The 23922-nt window shown below is 35.9% G+C and overlaps 4 protein-coding genes across 5 annotated transcripts; 1 reads left to right on the top strand and 3 right to left on the bottom strand.

Annotated features, from left to right (window-relative positions):
* Positions 1 to 11856: 11856 nt before the first annotated feature.
* Positions 11857 to 14786, top strand: LOC132796355 (serine protease easter). 2 transcript variants are annotated; one of them, XM_060807502.1, is made up of 3 exons: positions 11857 to 12128; positions 12199 to 12341; positions 13083 to 14786. In XM_060807502.1, the coding sequence occupies exons 1-3, from the start codon at positions 12035 to 12037 to the stop codon at positions 14082 to 14084; spliced, it is 1239 nt and encodes a 412-aa protein (XP_060663485.1). In that variant the 5' UTR covers positions 11857 to 12034; the 3' UTR covers positions 14085 to 14786. The 2 variants fall into 2 exon arrangements, with proteins under 2 accessions (XP_060663485.1, XP_060663484.1); XM_060807501.1 differs by having other exon boundaries at positions 12196 to 12341.
* A 222-nt stretch (positions 14787 to 15008) lies between these two features.
* LOC132796357 (uncharacterized) lies at positions 15009 to 15506 on the bottom strand. Its single transcript, XM_060807504.1, has one exon. The coding sequence runs from the start codon at positions 15349 to 15351 to the stop codon at positions 15121 to 15123; it is 231 nt and encodes a 76-aa protein (XP_060663487.1). The 5' UTR covers positions 15352 to 15506; the 3' UTR covers positions 15009 to 15120.
* A 3954-nt stretch (positions 15507 to 19460) lies between these two features.
* On the bottom strand, positions 19461 to 21651 carry LOC132796356 (uncharacterized). Its single transcript, XM_060807503.1, has 2 exons — positions 20242 to 21651; positions 19461 to 20159 (listed from the first exon to the last, which is right to left on the bottom strand). Exons 1-2 carry the CDS (start codon positions 20471 to 20473, stop codon positions 20143 to 20145), a joined length of 249 nt encoding a protein of 82 aa, XP_060663486.1. The 5' UTR covers positions 20474 to 21651; the 3' UTR covers positions 19461 to 20142.
* Positions 21652 to 22947: 1296 nt separating this feature from the next.
* Positions 22948 to 23494, bottom strand: LOC132795778 (uncharacterized). The gene is made up of 2 exons (XM_060806663.1): positions 23194 to 23494; positions 22948 to 23114 (listed from the first exon to the last, which is right to left on the bottom strand). The coding sequence occupies exons 1-2, from the start codon at positions 23428 to 23430 to the stop codon at positions 23106 to 23108; spliced, it is 246 nt and encodes an 81-aa protein (XP_060662646.1). The 5' UTR covers positions 23431 to 23494; the 3' UTR covers positions 22948 to 23105.
* Between the last annotated feature and the right edge of the window lie 428 nt (positions 23495 to 23922).

Here is a 23922-nt window from a genome sequence, read left to right as displayed (position 1 = left end):
AAAATTACTGTGAATATAAAATACAAATTTTGGAATTAACAAAACTCTTCAAACTTCTTTTAGTTTTAAATCTTCTATATCTAGTAGAAAATTAAAAAATATGCCATGAATAAAACAAGAAGTAGATACAAAGCAATTATATATTTTCAATTTTTTATCATGCAATTTGAGAAGAGATGTCTTCTTGAGTAAATAGAAGTGAATTCAAAATTCGTTCAATGTTGATTTACACTTTTGTCTATTTCATTTTTTCCGTTGGTTGTTATACCAATTACTAATTGAGTAAAGGGGTATAATGTAAATCAGATAGCTTAAGATCATACATCGTCAGCAAAAACTGATGAGATCTCGATCTTTTCATCAATTTTGCTTCAACCAAAGTTGTTGCATATAATTTAAAAGTGGTTAAAGGTTTCTTCAACTTTATCAAAGACAAATCTGGTATAAAACAGTCAGGTATTATCAACAGTCGATGTTTTTTTGGTCTGTAGTAAAATTGAACTGCAGTAGGTTATCCCTTTTCCGGTGATTTCTGCTCTGTTTTTGCTTTGGTTTTTCTCTGTTTTCTTTTTTTTGGCTGCGCGACATTTGCACAGCGATTGTAATCCGATTGGAGTTGGGCAAAAGGTTTGAGGTAAGCTAAAAAGCAAACGAGTCGTATGCATGGTTCCAGAACGTCATCATCATCATCGAGGGCATCTGATGAAACCAAATCATTTGAGTGCCACACTGCTGCAATATAGAGAGTCTGTTTGACCATGAAATTAAAAACGTCAGCCATTCGCGCTCGGCAGCTGTCACAAATTAAGAGATAGTTTCAAAATCAATAAGCAAGTCCTATTACATGACAGCAGCACAACTGATAGATAAGAGAAACCTCAATTGAAAACTAGTGAATACAAAAATCTAGTTTGTGTTAAAGTAGCCTCAGAGTCAGCTGGAAGATAGGTAATAATAGGTGACCCCAGCAAAATGCCGCACAAGATATTTGCCAAACAATATTGTTGCTTTTCCTCTGCTGCTGCTCTTATTGCTGTTGTTGTCGACGTTGTTGTTGTCGACGTTGTTGTTGTCGTGCGCCTCTTAATACCGACACGTTCTTGCGGTCTGCGGCAGGCTGAGAAGGCGGCAGGATATCCGGCATTCATTTCGCAACAGCAGCATGCTTTTTATGTGTGTTTGGTTGGTGATAAGATGCATCCAGCTGGCGGTGAGGACAGTCGACAGCCGACAGTAGGCAGTAGGCAGCAGTGGCATACGGTGGCCAATTCAAATGGGAAATGAAAGAGATTTTTATCGCCTAACGACGCCGAGGATAACGGAAAAACATAAAGAATGCTCTCACGGAAATCCACTTTATCAACTTATTATAAGAACATCTGTCTGCGCTCGTCTTTGTGTGTTGTGCCTGTATTTTCTTCTAGCCGTAGGGCAAAATAAAAAAAAAAAAAATGGAGAAAAAAACAAAATTAAATCTCCAAAGATTACAATTATTATCAAGGGAGATCCGGTTTTTCACTTTACTTTCCTAATCGCATAAGTAGGTGCTAGCATTTTATTTTTGTCATCCGGATTAATAAAAAGCATAAAAAAGTGTATTGGCTGACGGTAAAAAAAGAAAACTGCCGGTGGATATGTGAACCAGAAATTGTTTTTCTTTTTCAGAGCAAGTTGCGGGTCTATTTCTAGTCGTAAGGAATTGCATTAATAAAGTTCTAGTTATTTAAAGCTGCCTTGTCGTGGGTTGCGGAATATTAATTTAATCAAGAAGAAATTGTATAAATCGAAAATAAATTGAAGGAATAAAAATAAGCAATAAAGATGCAGTCGAGTGTGCTTGATACCCGCTACGCATTTTTAATAAAAGCAAAACTGTCTGATACTATTTTAAAAATATACTAAATTAGTGTACCCAAAATGCTAAAAACTATACCGAAAGCTATATTGGTATATCGGTATAATACTATTATCGCTTTTATTCTAAAAATGTATCAAATTAGTCTGCCCACAAAATGTCAAAATATATACCACAAGCTACTATTGGTATATCCATATGTTACTACGTAGTCTACTATTGTATAAAGAATATGCCACAAAATGTTGAAATATATCAAAAGCTACAAATATGTTGATATAATAGTACACAGTCTGGTATTATAATAAAAGCATACCAAATGAGTGTAGCCACAAAATGTCGAAATATACTGAAAGCTACCGCATTAAAAATATACCATAGAGTATAAATCCAATAGTTGAACACCTGAAAGTATGCTACAATTTGCAGTCAGTGTCAGTGACAGACAATTGCAAAGCCAGGCCAATTACTTTTAGCGCCCATCATCACTCGCGGCTCAAGTGTTTACCATAAAATTTAATTTTAGCCTCTGGCAAAGACTGCGCACACAATAATAGCCCCACACAATCATACTAATCATCAAGCAAGGCAGCGACAACTTGGCACATAAACAGTTTGCTTTATATTTTGCTGGTTGGTTGGTTGCTGCGTCGTGGGAGGAGCAGGGTAACAAATCGACGAAGGTGTGACAGTTTCAGTTGCATGTCAATTGTCATTGACGCTGGCGCAGTTTTTTTATGGCAACCAAAAAGAAAAAAAAAAAGCTTGAACTGAAGAAGAAAAAAGATAAATAATAATAATAATAATGCGAAAGCGGAAAACATGCAAGTGTCGTATTCACATTCGTATTCGTATTACCCGACCTGAACCGAGATGATATTGAAAAAAGTGTGGAACTAATGGCGTTACTTTTTTTTGTTGTCACACCCCAAAAATACGACAATAACAGCGACGTTAATCGCTCATATGTGACATAGCCAAGGAGCGAAGAGGGAGAAATGTGGAGCGTAAAGAAAACAAAACAAAAGTAAAGAAAAGAAACGAAATAAAACTGGCATGACAACCGTGTGTGCTGCTGCTTCTTCTTTCATTTCTTCTTATTCTTGAATGAAGCAAGAAGCAGAAAGCACCCAAGCCAAGTTTTCTTTCATGTGTGCATGCTAAGCACTAAGCACTTGATGAGTTTATTTGCCAAAAAGTATAAGCCGAAATCGTCAACATTGTCGAGCTGCTTGCTCACAGTGGGCGTGACAGCAATCAGGAACAACAACAACAACAACAACTCGACAGAGATAATCAATGTGTGTGCCAATTAGCGAAACTTTAAAAAAAAAAGTTGCCAACTCCTGATTTTTTTGTGTCTTCATGTGACAGCAGCATATTGGCAAATTGGTTTCATTGAGCAATCGAGCATGCTATTAAATCGCTTCTCCCTCTCACTATGAAATGCATCGCGAATTAAGTGTCACTTAAACCGATTAATGATTATCTTCGATTGCACTTCATTATTAATGTCAAGTTTAACCCTTTCTTGCCCATGTTTTCGCAGCCTTAACAGAGCTGCGCGAATTTTTAAATCTATCGCTTATTTTAATAATAACAACCTATTTTTTATATTCAACATAGAAATTCAACTGCTATTTTCACTAAAATATTTAAAATTGGTACTTTGCATTTTAGAACGCTGACCCTAAAAATATAAAAGATATAAAAAAAAATTTATTGTATTTTAATGGGCATTGCGAAGTTTTTAACCAATTAAATATTAAAAGTTGTACCACATTTTAAAATAGATTATTGCAATTTCTATTATTCGAAATGGGTATCATATATCCCACCGTCGAGCACACTCGTCTGTAGCTTACATATTTGTTTATTAGAACAATTTATTATCTTAAAGATGTATGCAAATATAGTATATGTCTGAATTAGTTGGGTAATTTTTGGTGCAAAGGGTAAATGATTTTTCGAATTTAAAAGGAAGAATGGCCAGAATTTAAAATGGTTTCTCATAATTTGATGACAAAACAAAATATTCGAAAAAAAATTGAATTTTTTAACATGGGTGGAACAACATATTTTAATAACCAAATTCGAGGCAAATTTTTCACACTAACCTTCGCCAATTTTTTAAACTAAATATGATTTAAAAGCAAATTATGTAAATATAAAATTTTGTTTATATGATCTGATTCTATTAGCATTTTTACTTGTTTATTTCTTGATGCTACGAAATAGCGTATTATGATTTATTATGCTGATATGAAGGGATTCTTTTGAAGCTTTACGACTGTCCATGGATTCGTCCACATAAAAGTATCACATGCTGGGACAATTTGGCCATTTTCCGGTCGCTAATATACGAGTAATCAAATTTTAGCCTAGGCACAGTTGATGAAATGAAATTTAATTTTATGACTCATTATTTTTCACGCGCGCACACAACAATATCAACACGGTAGTAGTATTCTGTATGTGTGTGTGAGAGGGGAACCTTGGTAAAATACTCTTTGAAGGCACGTTAAATAAGCTTTGTCACACTCTTCGGGGTGCGTTTGTTTGACTTTTTTTTTTTTTTTGGACGATGTCAATATGCCGGCGTGGCAGCAACATCCTCAAAGGCTCAAATGCCTTCTGCGCCTTCCAAGGTTGCAGCTACTAGAGGCTCGTAGCTCTAAACGCAAAAGAACACTTGAAACACTCTCATTCCACTGTTTATTTGGCTTATTTATTTCCCGTCGTTGCCGACGTCGTTTTTACGTTTACTTTCAATACAATTGCCGTTTGGCGTTTGCCGTTTGTCGTTCCCATTGCCATTGCCGTGTGCCAAAGACACCCATGCGGCTTTTGACGCCACACTCACACACACACACACACACACACCCAACACACACACTATATGGCAACAACAATAGAATGCTAAGAGGAACATTGGGACCGCGGCTGTGGCTGGGGTAAGGGCACATGACCCAGGGAACTGGCATGTCTATTTAAATCGGTGAGAAATCAATTTTGGCATTCGAGTTTTATGCAGACAGAAAACATAAAATGTGCGCATGAAATGCGTTATCCTATTTAAAAAGCCGATTGGAGCAAAGGAATAAACACAACGAAACGCAACCAGAGAAAAAAAAAAAAAAAAAAAAAAAAAAATCAGCTACTGGCTTCATGCTGATGCATACACATTAAGCACTGAACTCATATGGCGAAACATATTGTAGGGAATTGAACAGCGAGTTGTGTGTGCGCTCGTGTGTATTTCTCCCCCTAAGCAAAGGCGTATCTCGAGAGGGATTTAATGAACGTGACGAACCCTCTCTTGCTGTTACTAAGAACAATAATGTGAATGCTCCACAATTGACAAGTTTTCACTCAATACCTTATCTACCCAACAGTTTTAAGCAAATCTTTGCCAGAAGTATTTCAATTGAATTAGAAAAGTACAGAAAACGAATCGCTTTTTTGCAAATACTTACAAAAATGTGAATTCTGGGACTTCAAAATTAAATGTAGATGTTAAATAAAATATAAGTATGTAGAAAGTTTTTTTTGAATTTGTCTATCTTTAAATATTTTTGTCAATGTAATGTTCTATTGAAAAGCGTTGTGAATCGGTTGCCAATTTTTCCGTTTAGTTATTGACCTCATCCACATATTATCCTATTATCATATTTAAATCGATGCTAAACGGTTAAAGTTACAATCTTCAGATATGACAGCGAAGTCAGTTTCAACTGAGCCTCTGACAATTTCAAAAGTAACTGATGACACTCAGCGTGAGTGTGCATGTTTGCGTGAGTGTGTGAGTGTGTGTGCAAATGTGCATGTGTGTGTGTGTCTGTGCATGTGTAAACAAAAATAATCACATTTCCGATATGTGATTAGCGTGCGATAAAATTGTTGCAGGTTGCTTAGTGGAGATTCTGTGATTCCTTTTGGTTCGCCCCCGATGTCGTTATTGTATAGGACTTCGCTTCTCCCTCTATGAAACAGACATAACACACTTGTTAGAGTATGTGTGTGTATTGTTCATGTGAGTGGGTGCTTGAGTGGTGGATTATCCAAAGAGTTTCTTGCCGCTGTGTACTCATGTATGAATACAGCAATTTTCATTCAACTGAATTGGAAACTTCTATATACAGTTATTTATTTAGCTTGAGCATTTTTCTCACCTTCAATGCACACGCGATAAAAAAATGATTTCACTTCTCTTTTGTTCAGTAAATAGTACTTATGGCACTTTTGAATTTTGATGTTCACATCCCCAGATTTCTATGCAGTAAATGTATTTCATTCGTTTCAATTAAAAAGTTTTACTGCAGCCACTTCTGTGGCAGCAATGACTGGGCCCCTGCGTTCCTGAATTATTATTCAAAAGCCTGAATAAATGCTAAGATTGCAAAGTCCAAGACCGATGACATACCCATTGTGCAAGAAATTGTACAATTGTCACGGTACATTTTATCAATGCTCGTTGTTGGCTTTTTCCATTCCTATTTTACTATATATATTTCCTCCTTCTTCCGCCTCTCTTTTTGTGTATGTGTGTTGGGAAGTCAAGAAAGGACTGTGCAGCTGGTCTGTTAAAGGCATTGGTCAGAGTCTGATGCTACTACTGACAGTGTCCCGGAGCCAAACAGGCGACAACATTATCGCCAGTAACATTATTCATTATCGCTGCCAACGCCTCTTTCACCCGCCCCACAAGTTGCAAGTTGGTGACATTGCAACAGATACTTCTGCTTGGACTCGAATGCTGCCGTTTCTGCTGTTTCTGTTGCTGCTACTGCTGCTGTTACTGCTGCTGGTGCTGCTTCAAGTTCTGCATTATCTTTTGCTAGGTGCCCCAAGAAATCAATGAATCTACACGGTGGCCAACGCAGCCTGCTCCTTCTCTCTTTACCCCAATTCTCTACCCTTTTTTGTTGGCCCCCTTGCATCTCTGCCCACTGTGCACTGCAAACGCCTTTGAGCCATATGAAAGTTAAACTCTGGACAAAGTTTTGCGGTGTAAAATAAAAAGGAAAGGCAACAGGAAAAGCAATGCCAACATCGCACAGTGACTCGTTTAGCTAAAAACTTGAATGCACTTGATTTAATTTGTGAACGAAACAATTTCCTTAAAGATTTGATTGCATTTGGAACTTTGACACATGGTTTCTTTGCATTGATGATTAAATTACCGAATAAATTGTTAAAGTTAATAAACCAACTTGGACATATTTCTTCAAATTCAATTTGACATTATTACAATAAAAGTCTAGTTTTGATATTATGCTAAATATGAATGTTTTAGATTTAATGAATTTAAAAACGTTCTCCACTGTAAGACATCCACAACTTATTAAAAAAGAAAAATATACTACATTGCTTTTTTGGTACTTTGATATACAAGTAAGTTAAAAATATACCATACTTTTAAACAAAGCGTCTAAGACTCGGATGTCGTTTTCTGTTTATTGAATTATTTCTTAAAAACCTTCAAAGATTTTTCTGTGATCGCAACTAATATAAATTATTCTATCTCACCCTTTTCTTTTCCAGTGCCTGGCATAACAAATTAAGAAATTAACGCTTCATGTTGACATTGTGAGTGCAAATTGAAAATCGATATCAATGTTTAGTAGAATAGCAATTTCGAACTGCACTGAGACACTGTGCGACGTGAAGCAGCAACGTCTAGTCGGCTGCCGGCTCAGAAACTTCCGCTTCAACTTGTGCGCCAGCAATTGCCACCTCCTGTTGTTATATCCTGCCAGCTGAGAAGCTAAGAGACAACCAAAATGGTCATTAGGCTGGCACTGCCGCGCCCAATTTACGCCCAGTCTAATGGGAAATGCACGCATTTTCCCACAAATGTGATAAACTAAAGTTCACGTATTTTGTTGAGAACTTATCAAAATTCTATCACATCATCCATCTTATCGAATTATTGCAAACATTTCTCACTCTTCAACTTTACTCACTTATAAGAGTTCATTGCAAGTCAAATATTAAAATTAATTGTATTGCATAGGGAATTAAATTGTAATTACAATTATTTTCGATAACTTATATTTAAGAGTAAAGAGAAGCAACAATAAACGATCGATTTTTCTTTATAAGCTGTTAAAATAATTCTTCAAGCTGTAGAGTTTAGTGTCGGTCAAAGAAATAATAATTTCACAATAATTTGTCTTGTACATTATTATTATAAACTTTAAAAAATGTTTTATATACTATTTTTATTATTAAAAGAAAATCTGAGTGCTCAGTAAAGATAAACAAATTTAATAAATAATTAAGACCACAGCATAAAAAATGATATATACAAAATTACATTTAAAAATGCGTTTAATTTTACATATAAAATTTAATGTCTGCACTTAACAATTAACAATTTTAAAATATTTATTAAAATCTATAAGGAAAAAAAATTAAGATAAAAATGACTAATAAACATCTACATTCCTTTAAACCAAGTGAAGGAATTAATAATTTTTCGGTGATCAAAGAAACAAACTTCAAGTTGAAGATGGAAACTGTTTAGAGAAAGTAAGACATTAAAGTCAGAAGTCATCATAAACTTAATTTTCCCTGTGTGAAAGAGTCTTACACTCAATCACAATATGTAAGCATCATATATCTTATGTTATGCTCGTGCTTAACTTTTGTGTATCGCTTGACCACATACGTAACATATAGTATACGAAGTGTAGTACATATGTTCGCATATATATTTTTGATCAGTATCAAGAGTGGAGAGTCGATTAATCTCTGTCTGCCCGTCATAGTCATAGTCCCAACACTCACCTCAACATTGTATACAGAAGCAAGCACTACTTTGATGTTCATCTCGGCAACAGCGCAACGCAAAGTGATGTAAGAGCGGACCAACGTTTTCATCCGGTACGGAAATTGAGTAAAGGGAGACAGAAGGACTCAACGCTGAAGATGTCCATCCACAATACGACGTATGCAAGCAAGCAAGCAAGCAACAATGCAAGCAAGCGCTGCCCTTGGCCATTGACCCAAATGCACTTTTCAACTGGCAGCAACACGTTGCGACGTTGGTAAACATGCGTGTGTATGTGATTGTGTATTGGTATGTGTGTGTGTGTGCAAATTTCATGGGATCATGTTGCTACGAACGAGCAGAGTAAAAAAGATTTTTGACAATGGCGGGCGGGCGTTCCACAACTGGGAAATTTCGAAGCATGTACTTACGAGTACACTGCACATACTATGGCACAACTTTATGTCCGTTAAGTATGTACATATATACATACTTACCATATATATCGATGGAAGGCATATTGCGAACGACCTGATTACATTTGGGCGAATTAAATGAGTTGCCGTTCAATCTGTCTATACTATCTGACAATTCCAAATAAAGTGTCATTTAATATAATATATGTATATATACGCTGACTTTCTATAGTTCGACAAGTCAATGGATAAGGGCAAGATTTAAAGAAACCATTGCTTGGGATCGACTTCTATATACTCATTAATTATGTGGTAAAAGCAGATGCAAAATGAATTACATTTTTCAAAGAATTGAAAGTTGAAAGATCTCAATCCTGTACAACTTACGCTCTAAATAAATGTTGTTGATTGATCCAAGACAACTTTTTAAATAAGTGGCAATTTCAGATCGAGAATGAGTGCTACAAAAGGTATTGTATATATATATTATACAATATTATATCATATAAAGAATTTATATACACACGCTGTTGATGAATCATAAGTATTATGAAAATACTTTACAATTTTATTATTATATTATATTTTTGCAATTTTAAAATCCTTTTTTTTTTTTTTCTTTTTTTTACCTTTTTTCTCACCTTTTTATAAAAAAAAAACACGTTAATAATGATGATTAATTTTTGTAAATTAGAAATTTCGTAATATTACAGAAAAAATTGTCGCAAAATATTGTTGTCAGCTTAATTAAATCTGTTTGCTGGCAATTTCTAATTATACTAAAGCTTTGCACAAAAGTAAATAAGCTCGTTGTATAATATTAATTTCATTCAAAAGAATATCCTAAAGTGCAATAAAAACTTTATTCTTGATGTCTTGTTGCCAATTGTTGGCCATTGCCTTTGCTGCGACCTTAGTTGTTGTTCTTGTTGCCATGGGAAGTAAGCAAAATTTAAAATCTCGAATCCTGCATATGGACATATGCCGGCACACGCCCACCGCCCACTGTCCACTGGACTGAGTCCAGCATATTCATTTCCCCTTTTGTTCCCCGTCGTTCATTTCTCTTTCTCTCTCTCTTTCTCACTCTCTTTCACTTTCGCTCCTCGCTCTTCTCTTCACTTCTCTTCTCGCCGCTGACAGCTCTAACAGACAGTTGCTTTCGGTTGGCTTCAGATTTTCATGGCTCGCATAGTTTGAGCCTTGCATATATTTTGCATTTATGCAAAGGCGCTGGCCTCTGCGTCCTGTTCCCTGTTGTCATACTCTCCATACAAAAAGCTAAATGGAGCGCAGCTTGCAGCACACACACATACACACACACACAGACAAAACGACGAAAAGAAAAAAAAGGGGGCGCAACTACCACACCCACTGAAAAAGTTTAAACTTTTGTGTTGAGTGCGGTTTTTTTGTGACATTTTCGTAGATTTTGCTTTGGGCCAATATCCCCCCTTCAACCCGCCTTGCCGACCGAATGCCCAATCTCCTCCCTCTGCGCCCTCTTTTCAGTCCCCACCAGCAAGCGCAACAACTTCTCCAACAGCATCCAGCTGGTCTCGTGTGTTCTTTGCCTGGCTTTATGAAATTCTTGGATGTCTGTCGCCTTTTTTGAGGTCGCCGCCGCTCGCCGAGCATTTGTGGTTAATGAATATTTCTTGAAAGCCAAACGAAACTTGTATTTTTAATAGTCCAATTTATAAAGGCAGTCGACTCGAGTCGACGGCATGGAAACCAACGAACTTGTCCCTCAAAAAAACTGAAAAAAAAAGAAGATGTCTCTCTTCTCTATGTGCAATCTTGTGAGATTCAATATATCAAATGCTTTGACTGAGGACAAAAATAAAGTAAGGATTATACCAAGTCCCAAAGCAACTAACAAGTAAGTGAAAATTACGTAAAGACCATGTACTTAAAGCTTACAAAGTATCTGCTAAGAGGAAGTGATTACTGCACCTTCAACTCTACAACTTAATTGAAATACGAAATATTAATTTTTTTTTTAATTGTTAAAGATCTTGTTAGCTTAATAAGTACAAAACTAATTTGATTTTTAATTTAACATTATTTCATTAATTTGAATATTCCTTGTTTGTTAAGAATTAAGGCATGATAAAGTCACGGAAGAGTCGCGGGAGAGTTTTCAGAAAGAGTTTCAGAAGAATCTTTTGGAAGAGTTGCGGAAGAGTCTTCTGAAAGAGTCACAAGTCTACTGGATGAATCGCGGAAGAGTCTTCTGCAAAAGTTGTGGAAGAGTCTTTGATCATTGGTCGATTTTCTGGTATCTTGCGATGTAAATATTCATTAAATTTATTATCTAATTTGACAAATCCTGTGGCCTAAAATATATAAAATTTAAATTTATACTTCGGCATCCCCTGAATTCTGGTTAAGAATATACTTACACTAGTTATTTTACTTAACATACTTGATGCTATGCTGAGAGCGTTTCGTTATTTTATTCTTATAAAATATTTAATACTTTCTGATAAATTCAATTGAAATCAAACCTGAGGCGAAGAAGATAAGACTATCAAATTATACATTGATGATCTTCCTCAATTGCAGCTTTTGTTTTTTGTTATTATAAATAATATAATATAAGTTTGCTTGGTCCGCAATCGTCTTCCGCCTTATGAACGCTTCGACTGGAACTGTGCAGTGGCAATGGGAAAAAGCTTTAATTTGTGATTGCGAGTGCAATAGCAGCGGGTTTTTCCTGTAATGCTATGTGGAATCGAGCTATTGCAAATGCTAATCACAAAGTATGAGAGTCAGCCCACCTTTAGGTCGAATTAATAGAGATCGATTGAGCAGTCGAGAGCAAGTTTTAGTTCGAATCGGATGTGTAGTTGCATTGTCAATTAGTACGAGTTGAATACTATTGGCAATTCAAGCGGCTGGCTGTGCAAACGAGTTTCATTGTTTCATAGCAAAGCTTTTAAACTAACGCCAGCAAAATCGTAATACTATAATTAGTTACTGAAGATGACACCCATCTCGTTGTTGTTCGTTGTCGTTGTTTTTTCGCTGGCAACTCTGTGGCAATTACTCCTTGCTGCACCCAATCCAGATAGTCGAGGTAAGTGCGTTACGATTGCTCATTCATACATAGTTTTGCTCTAGTCTTTGCCAATTTTCTTTCATAGCAGCACAGACACACTATGGCAACTGTTACACCGCAGACTTTGGGCATGGTCGCTGTCTCTTGCGCAGCAACTGTGATTTCTACGATACGAATGTTCTGGATGCAACGAGCAAGCGGCATTGCAACTCACAACAGAGACCCAATTTGGTAAGTAGACTTCTTCTTTGACCTAGCAGAAATTGTTTAAATTTAGTCAGAATATGTGATTGGTGTATAAGCAGATGCAATACTTACTTGACTATTTGAATACTGAGTGTACTATATATATATGTTGTGTACGAGATGATTTAGCACAAAAATTATTGAAGACAATTAGGAATGTCGACAGAACAATCAATATAAAATGTCTCAAATATTATATTGTATAGAAAAGTATGTTGTGCAGTATATTGGAGGCTATAATATGTAATAATATGAATGTTTATGTAATGTGAGAGTTTGCTTATAAATTTTGTAGACCTGTTTAAGAAATAATATTAATTTTTTACGTAAAATATGATATGCCTAGAATAGTATTTATAAATATAAAATTTGTTCATAATTTTTAAAGTTTCCAAAATTGTAACTAAAAGAATTCGTTCTTTAGTTACAATTATGGAGGCTATTAAAATTATTTCAAAAAAATCATGCTGAATACGAAAAAGAATATATTTAGTTACAAAGATTCATATATTGATTAATACTGAGGGAAACACAGACGAGATATTAGCTTGACTGACGCTGATTAAACATTAAAGTCTTTTGAGGTTTCTGTTCGACTTTAGACTTTCTTCTTAGAAATAAATAAACTCGAATAATCATTGCTACGAAATTGTCATACAATTCCGTGTAAGTGTAAGGCAGGCACAGGCGTATTGAAAATGGAAATTAGTAATGCTTTAATTATAGGTCTGCTGTCCACGCGAAAAGAATGCGTTGCCTCTGGTCGCACCGCGTATCGATAACAACACAAAGCTAAGCACAAGTGAAGTAACTGCTGCTGCCTCCCATGTGGCAGGCAATTTCAACGGCGATCAGCTGCCCAAGCATCCGAACTGTGGCACATCGTTTGCCTTTAAGGTGTACGGCGGCAACAACACCGGCCTTAATGAATTCCCCTGGACAACGTTGCTAGAGTACACGGTACAGGCAACGGGTCAAACGCAGCGTATTTGTGGCGCCTCCTTTATTGCCGGACGCTGGCTGCTCACAGCGGCCCATTGTGTGCATCAAAGTTTTCTGGGCAGTGGCCGCAAGTTAAGCGGCGCTAGGCTCGGTGAATGGAATCAGACAAGCAATCCGGATTGCATCACGAATTGGAATGGCAGACGGGAATGTGCACCACCGTTTATTCAGGCCAGCTTTGATCGCACAATTATCCATCCACAATTCGAGCTCGAGAACTGGACCAATGACATTGCTCTGCTGCGGCTCACCAGCGCCGTCGATTGGAGTCAGCATCACCCCTTGGAGCCTGTCTGCCTGCCGCCGTCGTCAGGAGCTGGCGGAGCAGCTGGCAGTGATCAACTTGAGGGCAGTGCCGTTGATGTCTCGGGCTGGGGTCTCACTGAGAAAAACAACGAGCCGAGCGCGGTTAAACGCAAAGCGGTGCTTCTCGTGCAGTCGCAAAGTCAATGCCAGGCCACATATAGGAATGAGGGTTATTCTATCATTGATAGTCAGATTTGCGCTAGTGGCGGTCGTAATGTCGACTCGTGTTCCGGTGATTCCGGTGGTCCGCTCACTCTCGAGACTTATACGGCCGATAGGAATCTTTATGTGTATCAGGCTGGCATCGTGTCGTATGGCAAAAAGCGTTGCGGCCAAGCGAATTTTCCGGGTGTTTACACCAGAGTCAGCAGCTTTATGGACTGGATTGAGCAGACCATACGCAACAACAGTGATGGGTAGTGACGTCTGAGCGGTGACATTTAGTGACGGCATTGTGTCAGTCTCTGTCTGGGACTTCACCGAGAGTTGTGTGTGTCCATAGTTCAGCGTAATCGTTGTGAGGTTTTTCCTTTTTCTTCTGTTGTTATATTCCCCCGCTGTCCATTGACGTCACTGTCACTGTATGTGTGTTGTCTTGTCTTGTCTTGTCTTGTCTTGGTCATGATATCCGTACAATTAGGTAACCATGTTGTGCAGCTTAGGAATCTAAGACACAATCAAATATGATTAAATGTAAATTCGAATTTATAGCTAGCACTTGTTATCGTACCTTCATTTACACAGTAGTAGTAGGCAGCTAGATAGAGAAAATGATCGTCAAATAAGTACTAAATTAAGTAAAGTACATTTTTATGTTTACTTATTATTGAGTGCAAAGAGTGCGAAAAGTTCCATGTTCTATATTTGTCGCTTGCATAATTTAATCGCATCTATACGGTTTTACGACCAGTGTAAAGAGCAGAGGAAAACATTTTCTATACTTGTTGATTACGCAGAGAGCACAGAGCATTGTATAGTCGAGTACTTTTGTTTTCAATATGTAATTTTAATTTTTACTATGTGCAGCTTGTTTACGACAATATTTCTTTTCTATTTATGTATTTACTATATTTTTTTTTTGTGTTTTTCTATTGTAAAGATTAGACGTCATAAATTTGCATACTAGCAATAATTTAGCATTGACTTTCGTGCTTGTCTAGATTGTAGATTGCAGTTGCTAACATATTTTGTTCAGAGAGCAACACCGACTGCATTTGCACACTTATTTAACAAACATAAATGAGAAACAAATATATGATGTAGTATAAAGTATAGAAGTGTTTTTCTATTTAATGTGTATCCAATTATATAAATTACAAATATTAATAAATAATAACTTTACATGACTACAGCCACAATTGGCAATAAATTATCGCTTAGATCTAGGAAAATCCCACCTCGCAGAAAAAGCGAAGTGGCGGTTTTTTTGTTTTTTCTCTTGCTTTTTGGTTCGTCATCACTTGGGACGTGCAAAGATGACCGCACGACGACAACGATCACGATGATCGCGCATCCTGCCGGCTGGACAGGGACGCTTAACACGATGAGAGATGAGCAGTTGGCCAGTTAAAGTTTTGCTCTGCGGATTGTAGAAGATGAGTCGACGCGCCTCTATCGTTTGGCTGCATTGCGCCAACAGCACTGTTAGAATGCAGCCCACCAATAGAATTATTCGTTGCAGTTGCATCTTGATGTGTGTTTTGTGTCTTTGCGGTTTTTTGCGTTTTACGTTTTACGTTTGAGTTATTATTCGATCGATCTTTTATTCGCGTTGCGTTGACACGCGTGCTTCTTCGATGGCCGATGGATTCGGTTTGCGCTCGCTTTTATGACTGTGACCGCTTGGCAATGTTGTTGCCATAGTCGTTGTCTCGATGTCGTCGCAGTCATCGCCGCCGCTGGGCTGGAGGTGCCGTTGGCAAATATCGCGGCGTGTTTCGATTAGATAACGTCTACAGGCCTATGCATTCCATAGCAAGCGAGCCATCGTAAGATAAGATAGCCGTCGTTTCATACCCGGCATCCGAAACAGTTACGCGGGTTGACTACAGAATAACCATGTTGCTCCGTCCGTCCGTCTATCCATTCATCCGTCTGTCTGTCTGATTGTCCGTTCAAATGAGTATCTCGGTAGAACTCGGTAAGTGCACAACAGCTTGATCAAGCAAATTTTGGTGGTCATAAACTTCTATTGCCAACAAATTGATTTGCCATACTTGCCACACCCATTTTCATTTACAAAAAAGCAATCAAAGTCGCGCACACTGAGTTGAAATTTGCTTTTGACACGCGTCGTGTCAATGCTGTCGCGACTGCTGGTAATTGGCAATAAAAATTCATATTTATATTCACTTTATTTATTTATTAGTCAATTTTTAGTGCTGCTCAGGTTTAAGTTTTTAAAATAGTACACTATTGATAAAGTGTTATTGACATATTAGAATATTTAATAGAATGCAAATATTATTATTGTTCAAAAAGTTTTAGAATTAGTTACTTCAAATATATTAGCCATTATTAAATTATGTTAACAAATTTTATTTTTATTATATTTAATTCAATTATATATTTAGCTCATATTATAAATATTTATATTATTAAAATAAAATGTGTGATTGGTGTATGTTATTTGAAATATTTATGTATTGTCTTTGAACTTATTTAAATTATTTTGATATTTTGTATTCTAATAATTTCAGTTTTTTAAAAGTAGCTTAGGATTTATTTCATCCAAATAATTATATAGAGATATCAGGTATTTTTTAGTGTGCCATCTTGATAGAACTTTTTTCTGCTTGGCGATAGGGAGAGGCGGACTGGGCATGGAAAACCTAGATTATTGGCATTACGTTGGAGGGGGTTAGGGATTCAATTTTGGTTCTTTACCATTGGTAGGTGAGCGATCGAGGTCGAACCGGGTTCGTGACGAAAGCGAGCTGGAATTTAACGAAAATTCCGCGGCAATGCGTTGCCGACGCGAGTCGACGACGCGACGGTGCCAATGACATCGTCATAAATAATAGATCACTCACCAACCAGTCCAGTCGCTAATCGGAGACGCCACTTCCGGACTCACTTCCTCTTTGGCGTGAAGAATTTTTCGAAGAGCGCCTCAAATTATACTTTAAAACCGAAAAGTACGCTGGCTATAGTAAATAGTCAATTTTATTACCTTTTAGCATTCCATGAGCGAGTGCTCAACACTGGAATGAGTTTACGATATAAATAAAGTCTACGCAGTGTGTAGCTTCATTAATCTTATCGTGTGGCATTATCAATTGAGGAGACTTACAAATCGAATTTAATTGGAATATAGGAAATGTTCTAACTGGTGGTAGTTGCATTTAGAGTCATGGATAATAATACATTATCAGAAATGCAAATCCAAATACATACAATTATAAAATATTGATCGTAGCATTAGGTTATGTTGGGATCATTTTCAAAATAATTGTAGAAAGCTATATAATTTAGTGTCTACTACAAATTTATAAAAGCCTCTAGTCCGTGAAAATTTATTTAAAGATCGGAATTAAAATTTAATTGAAAATATACCATCTGATAGCATCTGCGACAGGCTACAAATTCTAAGTCATTAGACAAAATACCAGGTACCAGGTAACATAAGTAGGCAACAAGCTGAATCACCTGAAATTCCGTTACTCTAAGTAGATGAAATTGTTGCTGTTGTTACTTCAATTTGCCATGAACGGTTAAACACTGTCATATCGGCAAGTAAAATACCAGGGGAACATAAATCAGCAACAAGCAAAACTAGAAAAAGTCAATTGCTCACTGAGTCGCGCCATCTATTGCTTGTTTTTCTGTCGTTTGCTTTCAAATGTTAAATTTTAAATTGATACGCGTCATGACGCGTCAGCTAAAAAATGATCTAGTTTTGTTGCATAATTTTAGGTTGAGCTAATTTAATTCGTCATTCGCAGTAAACACGATAGATGGCGCCACACCTTAAGTAAGTGATTTGCTGTAATTTTGCTTGCTGCTAATTTATGATCGCCTGGTATTTTATCTACCCACATTTTCCTATTTAGAAATTCATCAAAAATTTAAGTGACCAACAATAACAATAACTGCATCCGTTTCAAGTTAGCGAATAATAGATGATTCTATATGCTACTCACTTATGTTCGCCTGGTATTTCACTAGCCAAATCATAATTTGAAATACCGTTCAAACATAAATCAGCAGTAAGCAGAAATGCAGTATATTAGTTCCTTATTGAGTGGCGAGGTCTATTATTTGTTCAATCTCAATAAAATGTAGTCACAAAAAAAATATATATTTTTTTAAATTTTGACGGAATTGTTTTTTGATCGATTGTCTTCAAATTTAAAATTGGCGCAAGTTCAAAAATGTGAAATTTTGTGGCATACTTTGACGCTGTACTAATTTAATTCGTCATTTGCAGTAAAACCGATAGATGGCGCCACTGTTCAACAATTGACTTTTAGCATTTCTGCTTGCTGCTGAGTTATGTTCGCCTGGCATTTCATCTACCGACATTGCCATTTTTTAGCCTTGGCGATGCCACGAGAAGTAACTAAATAACAGATTATTCTGCTTGCAGTTCTTACTTATGCCTGCTATTTCATTTTATAAATTGACACTTTTTGCATTTCATCGCATCAGTAGCACACAGAAGTATTGTAATTAAGAAACCTCTTGAGTATTGCCTTCTGCCCAATATTTATTATTGCCACAAAGTTATAAAACCCTTATAGTTTATAGGTAGCGGTTATACGAAACAAAACTAATCTTTGACAACTTCGAAAAACGGAATCATATGACATAGCAACAGCATTTCCGATAATCTCAAATTGGACTTTGACATAAACATTTTCTGTTGAAATTCAATGGAATTCAATTATGCGGACAATTTAGCACCTACATAAATCATCTTAGCAACGAATATTTCTTCATGCAGAGTTTTTTTTGCGTATCATTTTCATAACAATGCTTTGAACAATTAAGCAAATTAGTTAAATGACACTTCTTACTCAACAATGTATAAAATATATTTCATTTGAAACATTTACTTTGCAATGTGCTTAAATATTTCTAAAAATTGGGATCTACTTGGAATAAGATAGTTTTTAAAAACACTTGTATTAGTTTGATAATAATATAATGAATATAATATATCATGCAATATTTTATATAAAAAATAATCATAAATTATACACAACTAAGTTGTGCATAGTATTTATTTGTTATTATATGACTCAGGCGCAACATGTGACTCAGTTTGATTTGATGTCACATTACCTTTGAACTAAGTTCTAATGACACATCAGCGAGCTTGACGAATGGCAATTTCTCCTTAAATTTTATAAAAGGACAGACAGTCAAATAAATAACTTACGCAATTGGAAATCATTTTTCGGACTGGCCACCAAATTTTTAGAAGTGCAGAATTGCTTTGCGAAAGTACCAAAACTTTGTTCAAAATATTAATGTAGCCTACTTTTAGGGGTATCTAAATATGTATGTTTCTATGTGTGTAAGTCCGACACGAGCTGTTTAAATGCTAAAAATTGGATAGCAATAGTTGTAGAGCTTGTTCAGTAGAAACTATTTGAACTTCACTACAAATTATGTGAGAAGAGATGCCTGATAATAACTGCATGCAAATAAGTTTTCGAAAAATGCTGTTATAATTCGAGTGAAACTACATGAAATATCAAATCAAATTAATGGATTAAATCTTGATTGATTAATTGCCAGGCATTTATATTAAAAATACATTTCAACATTTATTTCAATTTAAGTATAAGGTCAAGTATATAACAAATGATTCATTAAAATAGCACATGATTCTGAATTTTGCTCTAGTCCATGACTGAGCTAAAAGTTCATTTAAATTATTCATAACACAAATAATAAATTAATAAAAAAAATTGACCATAAACTATTAAATAAGTAGTGTCTCTTGAATGTCCGAATCTTGTGTCTTGTTTATATTTTTAATAGCATTAAGTTATTAAGTAATTTATATTCTTTTATATTTGAATTTCTGGCACTTTCACACGTTTAATGCGTTTAATACCTATTTCTGCCGAGTGTCACGGCAATCGAATCGCACAAGTTATAACGAAATATTTAACAGAGATAAATCAGTATGTCTGTTAACTCAATTTGGTATTGAGCCGGATATATGAGCACTTCTAATTGTCAGGCACAATCACTTTCACAATCTTAACTTGGCAAGATAATAAATACACTTTTGTGGTAATTTCTGGAGACCGTTAAAAAAAAAACGAAGCAAATTTAGAAAGCAAAGCAATTTAAAATGCTTGCAATGAATGTCATAATTTAATTACGAGACACATAAAAATTGGTGTGAAACTAAAATGTAATAAATAATTTATCGAAAGCGAATAAATAGTCGATTAATGATGCGCTTTTGTTGTGGTAGGTTTCTGATAGAGATTCGGGTTGATAGTCTCCGACCTTCATGTCAACACTTTGCGCCATCTACAAAAATAAAAAAAGAAAGAAAGCAAAATAGAAACTTAGTAGGAGAAAATAAAAAATATCAGCATGATTTGAAACTTACCGGAACTATATGAAATGATGCGCCGACAATTGCCACGATGATCTCGCATATGGCATTTCTGGCAGGGCTTCTCCAGGCCATGTGTGGCCAGTATTTGTCCACGATGAATGCCCGGGGGTGCCATGAAGATCACGCGTCGTGATTCACTCGGTGCCGGAGCACAGAACACAACGAGGGCCAGCAGACAGAAGGCGTATAAAAGTAACTGATGGATACGTTGCAGCATCAACATTTCTCCCTCTCTCACTCTCGCACTGTGTGATTTGTGGAATGCGCAAATTTCGTGGCTACTTGAAATTGTGTAATCGAAATTGTGACTGCTCAACAACTTGATTCTCCTGCTAACTGGCGTGCTCAAAATCTGGCGTTTAACTGATTATATATGATTTGGACAAACAGTTCTAGTCGAGCATTGGCAACCTCTTTAAAATTGATAAACTATACAGGATGCACCAGCGATTTGAGTGTCGAAATCACTCGGCGCCCTATTAAATGGCCTAAAGGGCACCCTGTATTCACGAATCTTATCTAGGCCCCGCCACTATGTCACCCGCAATCTGTGTAATTGAATGTCTTGCTTTGGTTTTTGCCGCCCGCTCTCTCTTTCTTACCTCTTACCTCGCTGGATCCCATTGAAAAACAAACCCCATACGGGCGCAATCAGCGGACAAACCCGAAAACATTTTAGATATTAATATAATTGATATTTAGGTAGTCGAGGGCTACTGTAGAGATCTGTTTTATAGCGTGGACGATTGCAAGTGAACAGTGAAATTAAAAATAACAAATATATTATTTACACACTTCAAGTGTGTAATATACTATATTTTAAGTAAAAAACATATAATTATCATATAGCCTATATTCGATTGATATAAATGTGACGCATATTTTATTATTTTGTTATATTGTAATTCATTTTTGATTAGCTTTGGACATTGATAGGCTAGAGTCGGGGGTCCAAAGGTTGGTGGCACACACCTCTTGAAAAATGTAATAGACTCGTTTTTCGAAATGTGCTAACTCTAAAAATACCTTCACACTTGTCATAAATGCTAATGTGCCTGACTGCAACGTGGGACAACTCACATCTGACGTGTTTCGTGTGTTGTGCTGTCTCGAACGCAATGTCATTAGCATTAACAAAGCTTAAGGAACGATTAAAAAATTAATTGATATACATGTTTTTTTTTGTGCTAGTTCTTAGAACTGTGAATCCAAAGCGTGTGAGCCGGACAATCTTTGGAATTTCCACAATTATTAAAGAAGATCCCCTTAAATATTCGAATTACCTAAGGTCATCAGTTTTACAGAAAAGTAATATCAAAGCAAGGGACTTTTGTATAATGCACGCGTGCTTATATGCTTAACAAATTTTCTTATTGAACAATGGTTTAAATGAGAAATAGAAGCTTGGAAATTGCTAATCAAAATTGAATCTCGATGGTGAAAGAAGAATTATATTAAAGTTGAATTTAAATAAAAATAAATATGAAAGCTACATTACTCATTTAAATCAAAACAAAAGATTGCGGTATTAATTTTTAAATACCACAAAAATAATACAAATATACCGAAGGCTATATTTGGCGTGATATTATTTTTAAAATATAACAAATATACCGCAAAAATACTGAAAATTACCTAAAATTAGTATTTTGAAATATACTTCATGCAAAATATACCATAGAATGCAAAATATGCTACATTGTCTGCTAAAGCTAATAAGACTCATAGTAAGAGTTATTTCCCATATAAAAGAATTTATTGAATTACTTCTAAAATTTTTATCTGATCGCAGCAAAATTTTTAGGGATCATAAAGACTATAGTTGTTATTGTATGTACCAAAAATCTCAAGCATGAAAGTAGAATTATATTTGATTAAAATTTGCTGTTTTGAAATAAATGTACTTTAATTAACTCATAAACAAATAAATTCTTTAATGAGCATTTAAGTATCTATTATAGAAATTTGTTGCAGTTGAGCAGCTTTTAATGATCACACCTAATTAAATAAATTCTTTAATGGGCATTTAAATATCTATCATACAAATTTGTTGTTAAGCAGCTTATAATGATCATTTAGTTGTCAGTGGTCAGGTGCTCGGTATCTTGGCATCATATATTCTGAGTTGTTGACAAATTAAAGCTCTTTCAAGTGTCAGAGCAGAGCAATAAATATAGAATTTTTAAAAATAACTAGTTACTTTGGCAATTCGTATGGTGGAGCTACCAATCTTAAGCATCATATGTTCAGTTATTTCCCAAGCAAAGAGAGGGAAATTATAATGTGATAGTCGAGGGGATGTCCATTGACAGTTATAGGCTATTTATAATGTTTACCGTTTCCTATTAAAAAGACAATCGTACTGTGAGTCGATGATCCAAATTCCCGAAAGCAAGCGACAACGAAAAAAAAAAAAACATAATAATAATCAGCTGGTTTGTGCCATCTCATGGCTTTCCCATGAAACCTTTGGCTACGTCACATGTTGGCCACGAGCGCGACGGTGGCTCCGCACACAATACCGAGTATTACTAAATACGATGATATCGAGGCGAAAATATAGGGGTTGAGTCAGCGCGCCCCGATGACGTCTTTATCTTAGAAATTGGTGTAGTGTTGTCATGTACAAATATTGAGTTGCGGCACATCTTGTGTAGTATCTGAAACATTCTCGCAGTTGCTATTTGTTCACTTCGCTCTTGTTGTATATTTTTTATCTACTAATGTCATTTAATGTTCAGAAAGTTTCAAAATAATTTCATCATGACACATAATTAGAGTTCAGTAGTCGATTCTACATATACTATAACATACAATAAAGCCTTAATGAATTTATGAGCCCGACAACCGGAGTGTCACACAACCTGCAATGCAAATCAATTGAATTTAATTTCAGTTTATCAGTTTATCAGTTTTATAATTTGTTGAAAATGAACTACTTACTCGACGGCACCGATTGCGATGGTCGTACATATAACCGTGTTTGCAATGGGCACGATTAACAGCTAAAAGCATGCTCTTCTCCACTGATGTTTGGCTGGCCTCATTGGCAGCCACGCTTTGAGTATTGTTTTGATCTTTGTAGTATATCACACGCCCACAATTTGTTTGCATTACAAGTGCGAAAAAAACGCATAGTAATATTTGCAGTTTTAAGCCACATCCACTGCACGCTTGCATCTTTGCATCCGGCACTCGATGTTAACACGCTGCTGTTCGACTACCGATTGTCAATCGCAATCACGACCGAATTTATAATTAATCTAACACATAAATGGCGTCGCAGTCGTTAGCCTAATCCGTCGTCTGTTCCGCTACGCGTTATGCCCCTCATTCGGACAACATCAACAGTTCGCCAGTCGCTTATCAGTGTGTTTACACACAAGACTCGATTTAATACTCTACTCTTCGCAGAGTCATTAGCGCAAAAGATGGATTTAAAGCACGAAATATTCTTTGGATATTATTTAAAGGAAATCTAATTTTATTTAAGAGGAGAAATCTACAATCTAAACACCTATCAAATTAAAAAATGTAATTATTATCACAAGATAGATTGTTAATTTTCATTTACATTTCATACGTTATAAGAAAGTTCATTTTATTACTCTTTATAGATTGGTGATGTGCTACAACATTCTGGAATTTCAGTTAAATATTATTAGGTTCATA

Source organism: Drosophila nasuta, chromosome X (genome assembly GCF_023558535.2).
Source record: "Drosophila nasuta strain 15112-1781.00 chromosome X, ASM2355853v1, whole genome shotgun sequence".
NCBI classification, from domain to species: Eukaryota; Metazoa; Arthropoda; class Insecta; order Diptera; family Drosophilidae; genus Drosophila; species Drosophila nasuta.
The sequence above is the reverse complement of the archived record's forward strand: the minus strand, read 5'-3'. Positions and strand labels throughout refer to the sequence as shown.

Bases quoted from the DNA above. Each gene is read 5' to 3' on its own strand.
- LOC132796355 (XM_060807501.1), top strand. From the start codon at position 12,035: ATGACACCCATCTCGTTGTTGTTCGTTGTCGTTGTTTTTTCGCTGGCA. The intron at 12,129-12,195 runs GTAAGTGCGTTA...TTTCTTTCATAG, and splicing joins ACCCAATCCAGATAGTCGAG to CAGCACAGACACACTATGGC. The intron at 12,342-13,082 runs GTAAGTAGACTT...CTTTAATTATAG, and splicing joins CACAACAGAGACCCAATTTG to GTCTGCTGTCCACGCGAAAA.
- LOC132796357 (XM_060807504.1), bottom strand. From the start codon at position 15,351: ATGCAACTGCAACGAATAATTCTATTGGTGGGCTGCATTCTAACAGTG.
- LOC132796356 (XM_060807503.1), bottom strand. From the start codon at position 20,473: ATGTTGATGCTGCAACGTATCCATCAGTTACTTTTATACGCCTTCTGT.
- LOC132795778 (XM_060806663.1), bottom strand. From the start codon at position 23,430: ATGCAAGCGTGCAGTGGATGTGGCTTAAAACTGCAAATATTACTATGC.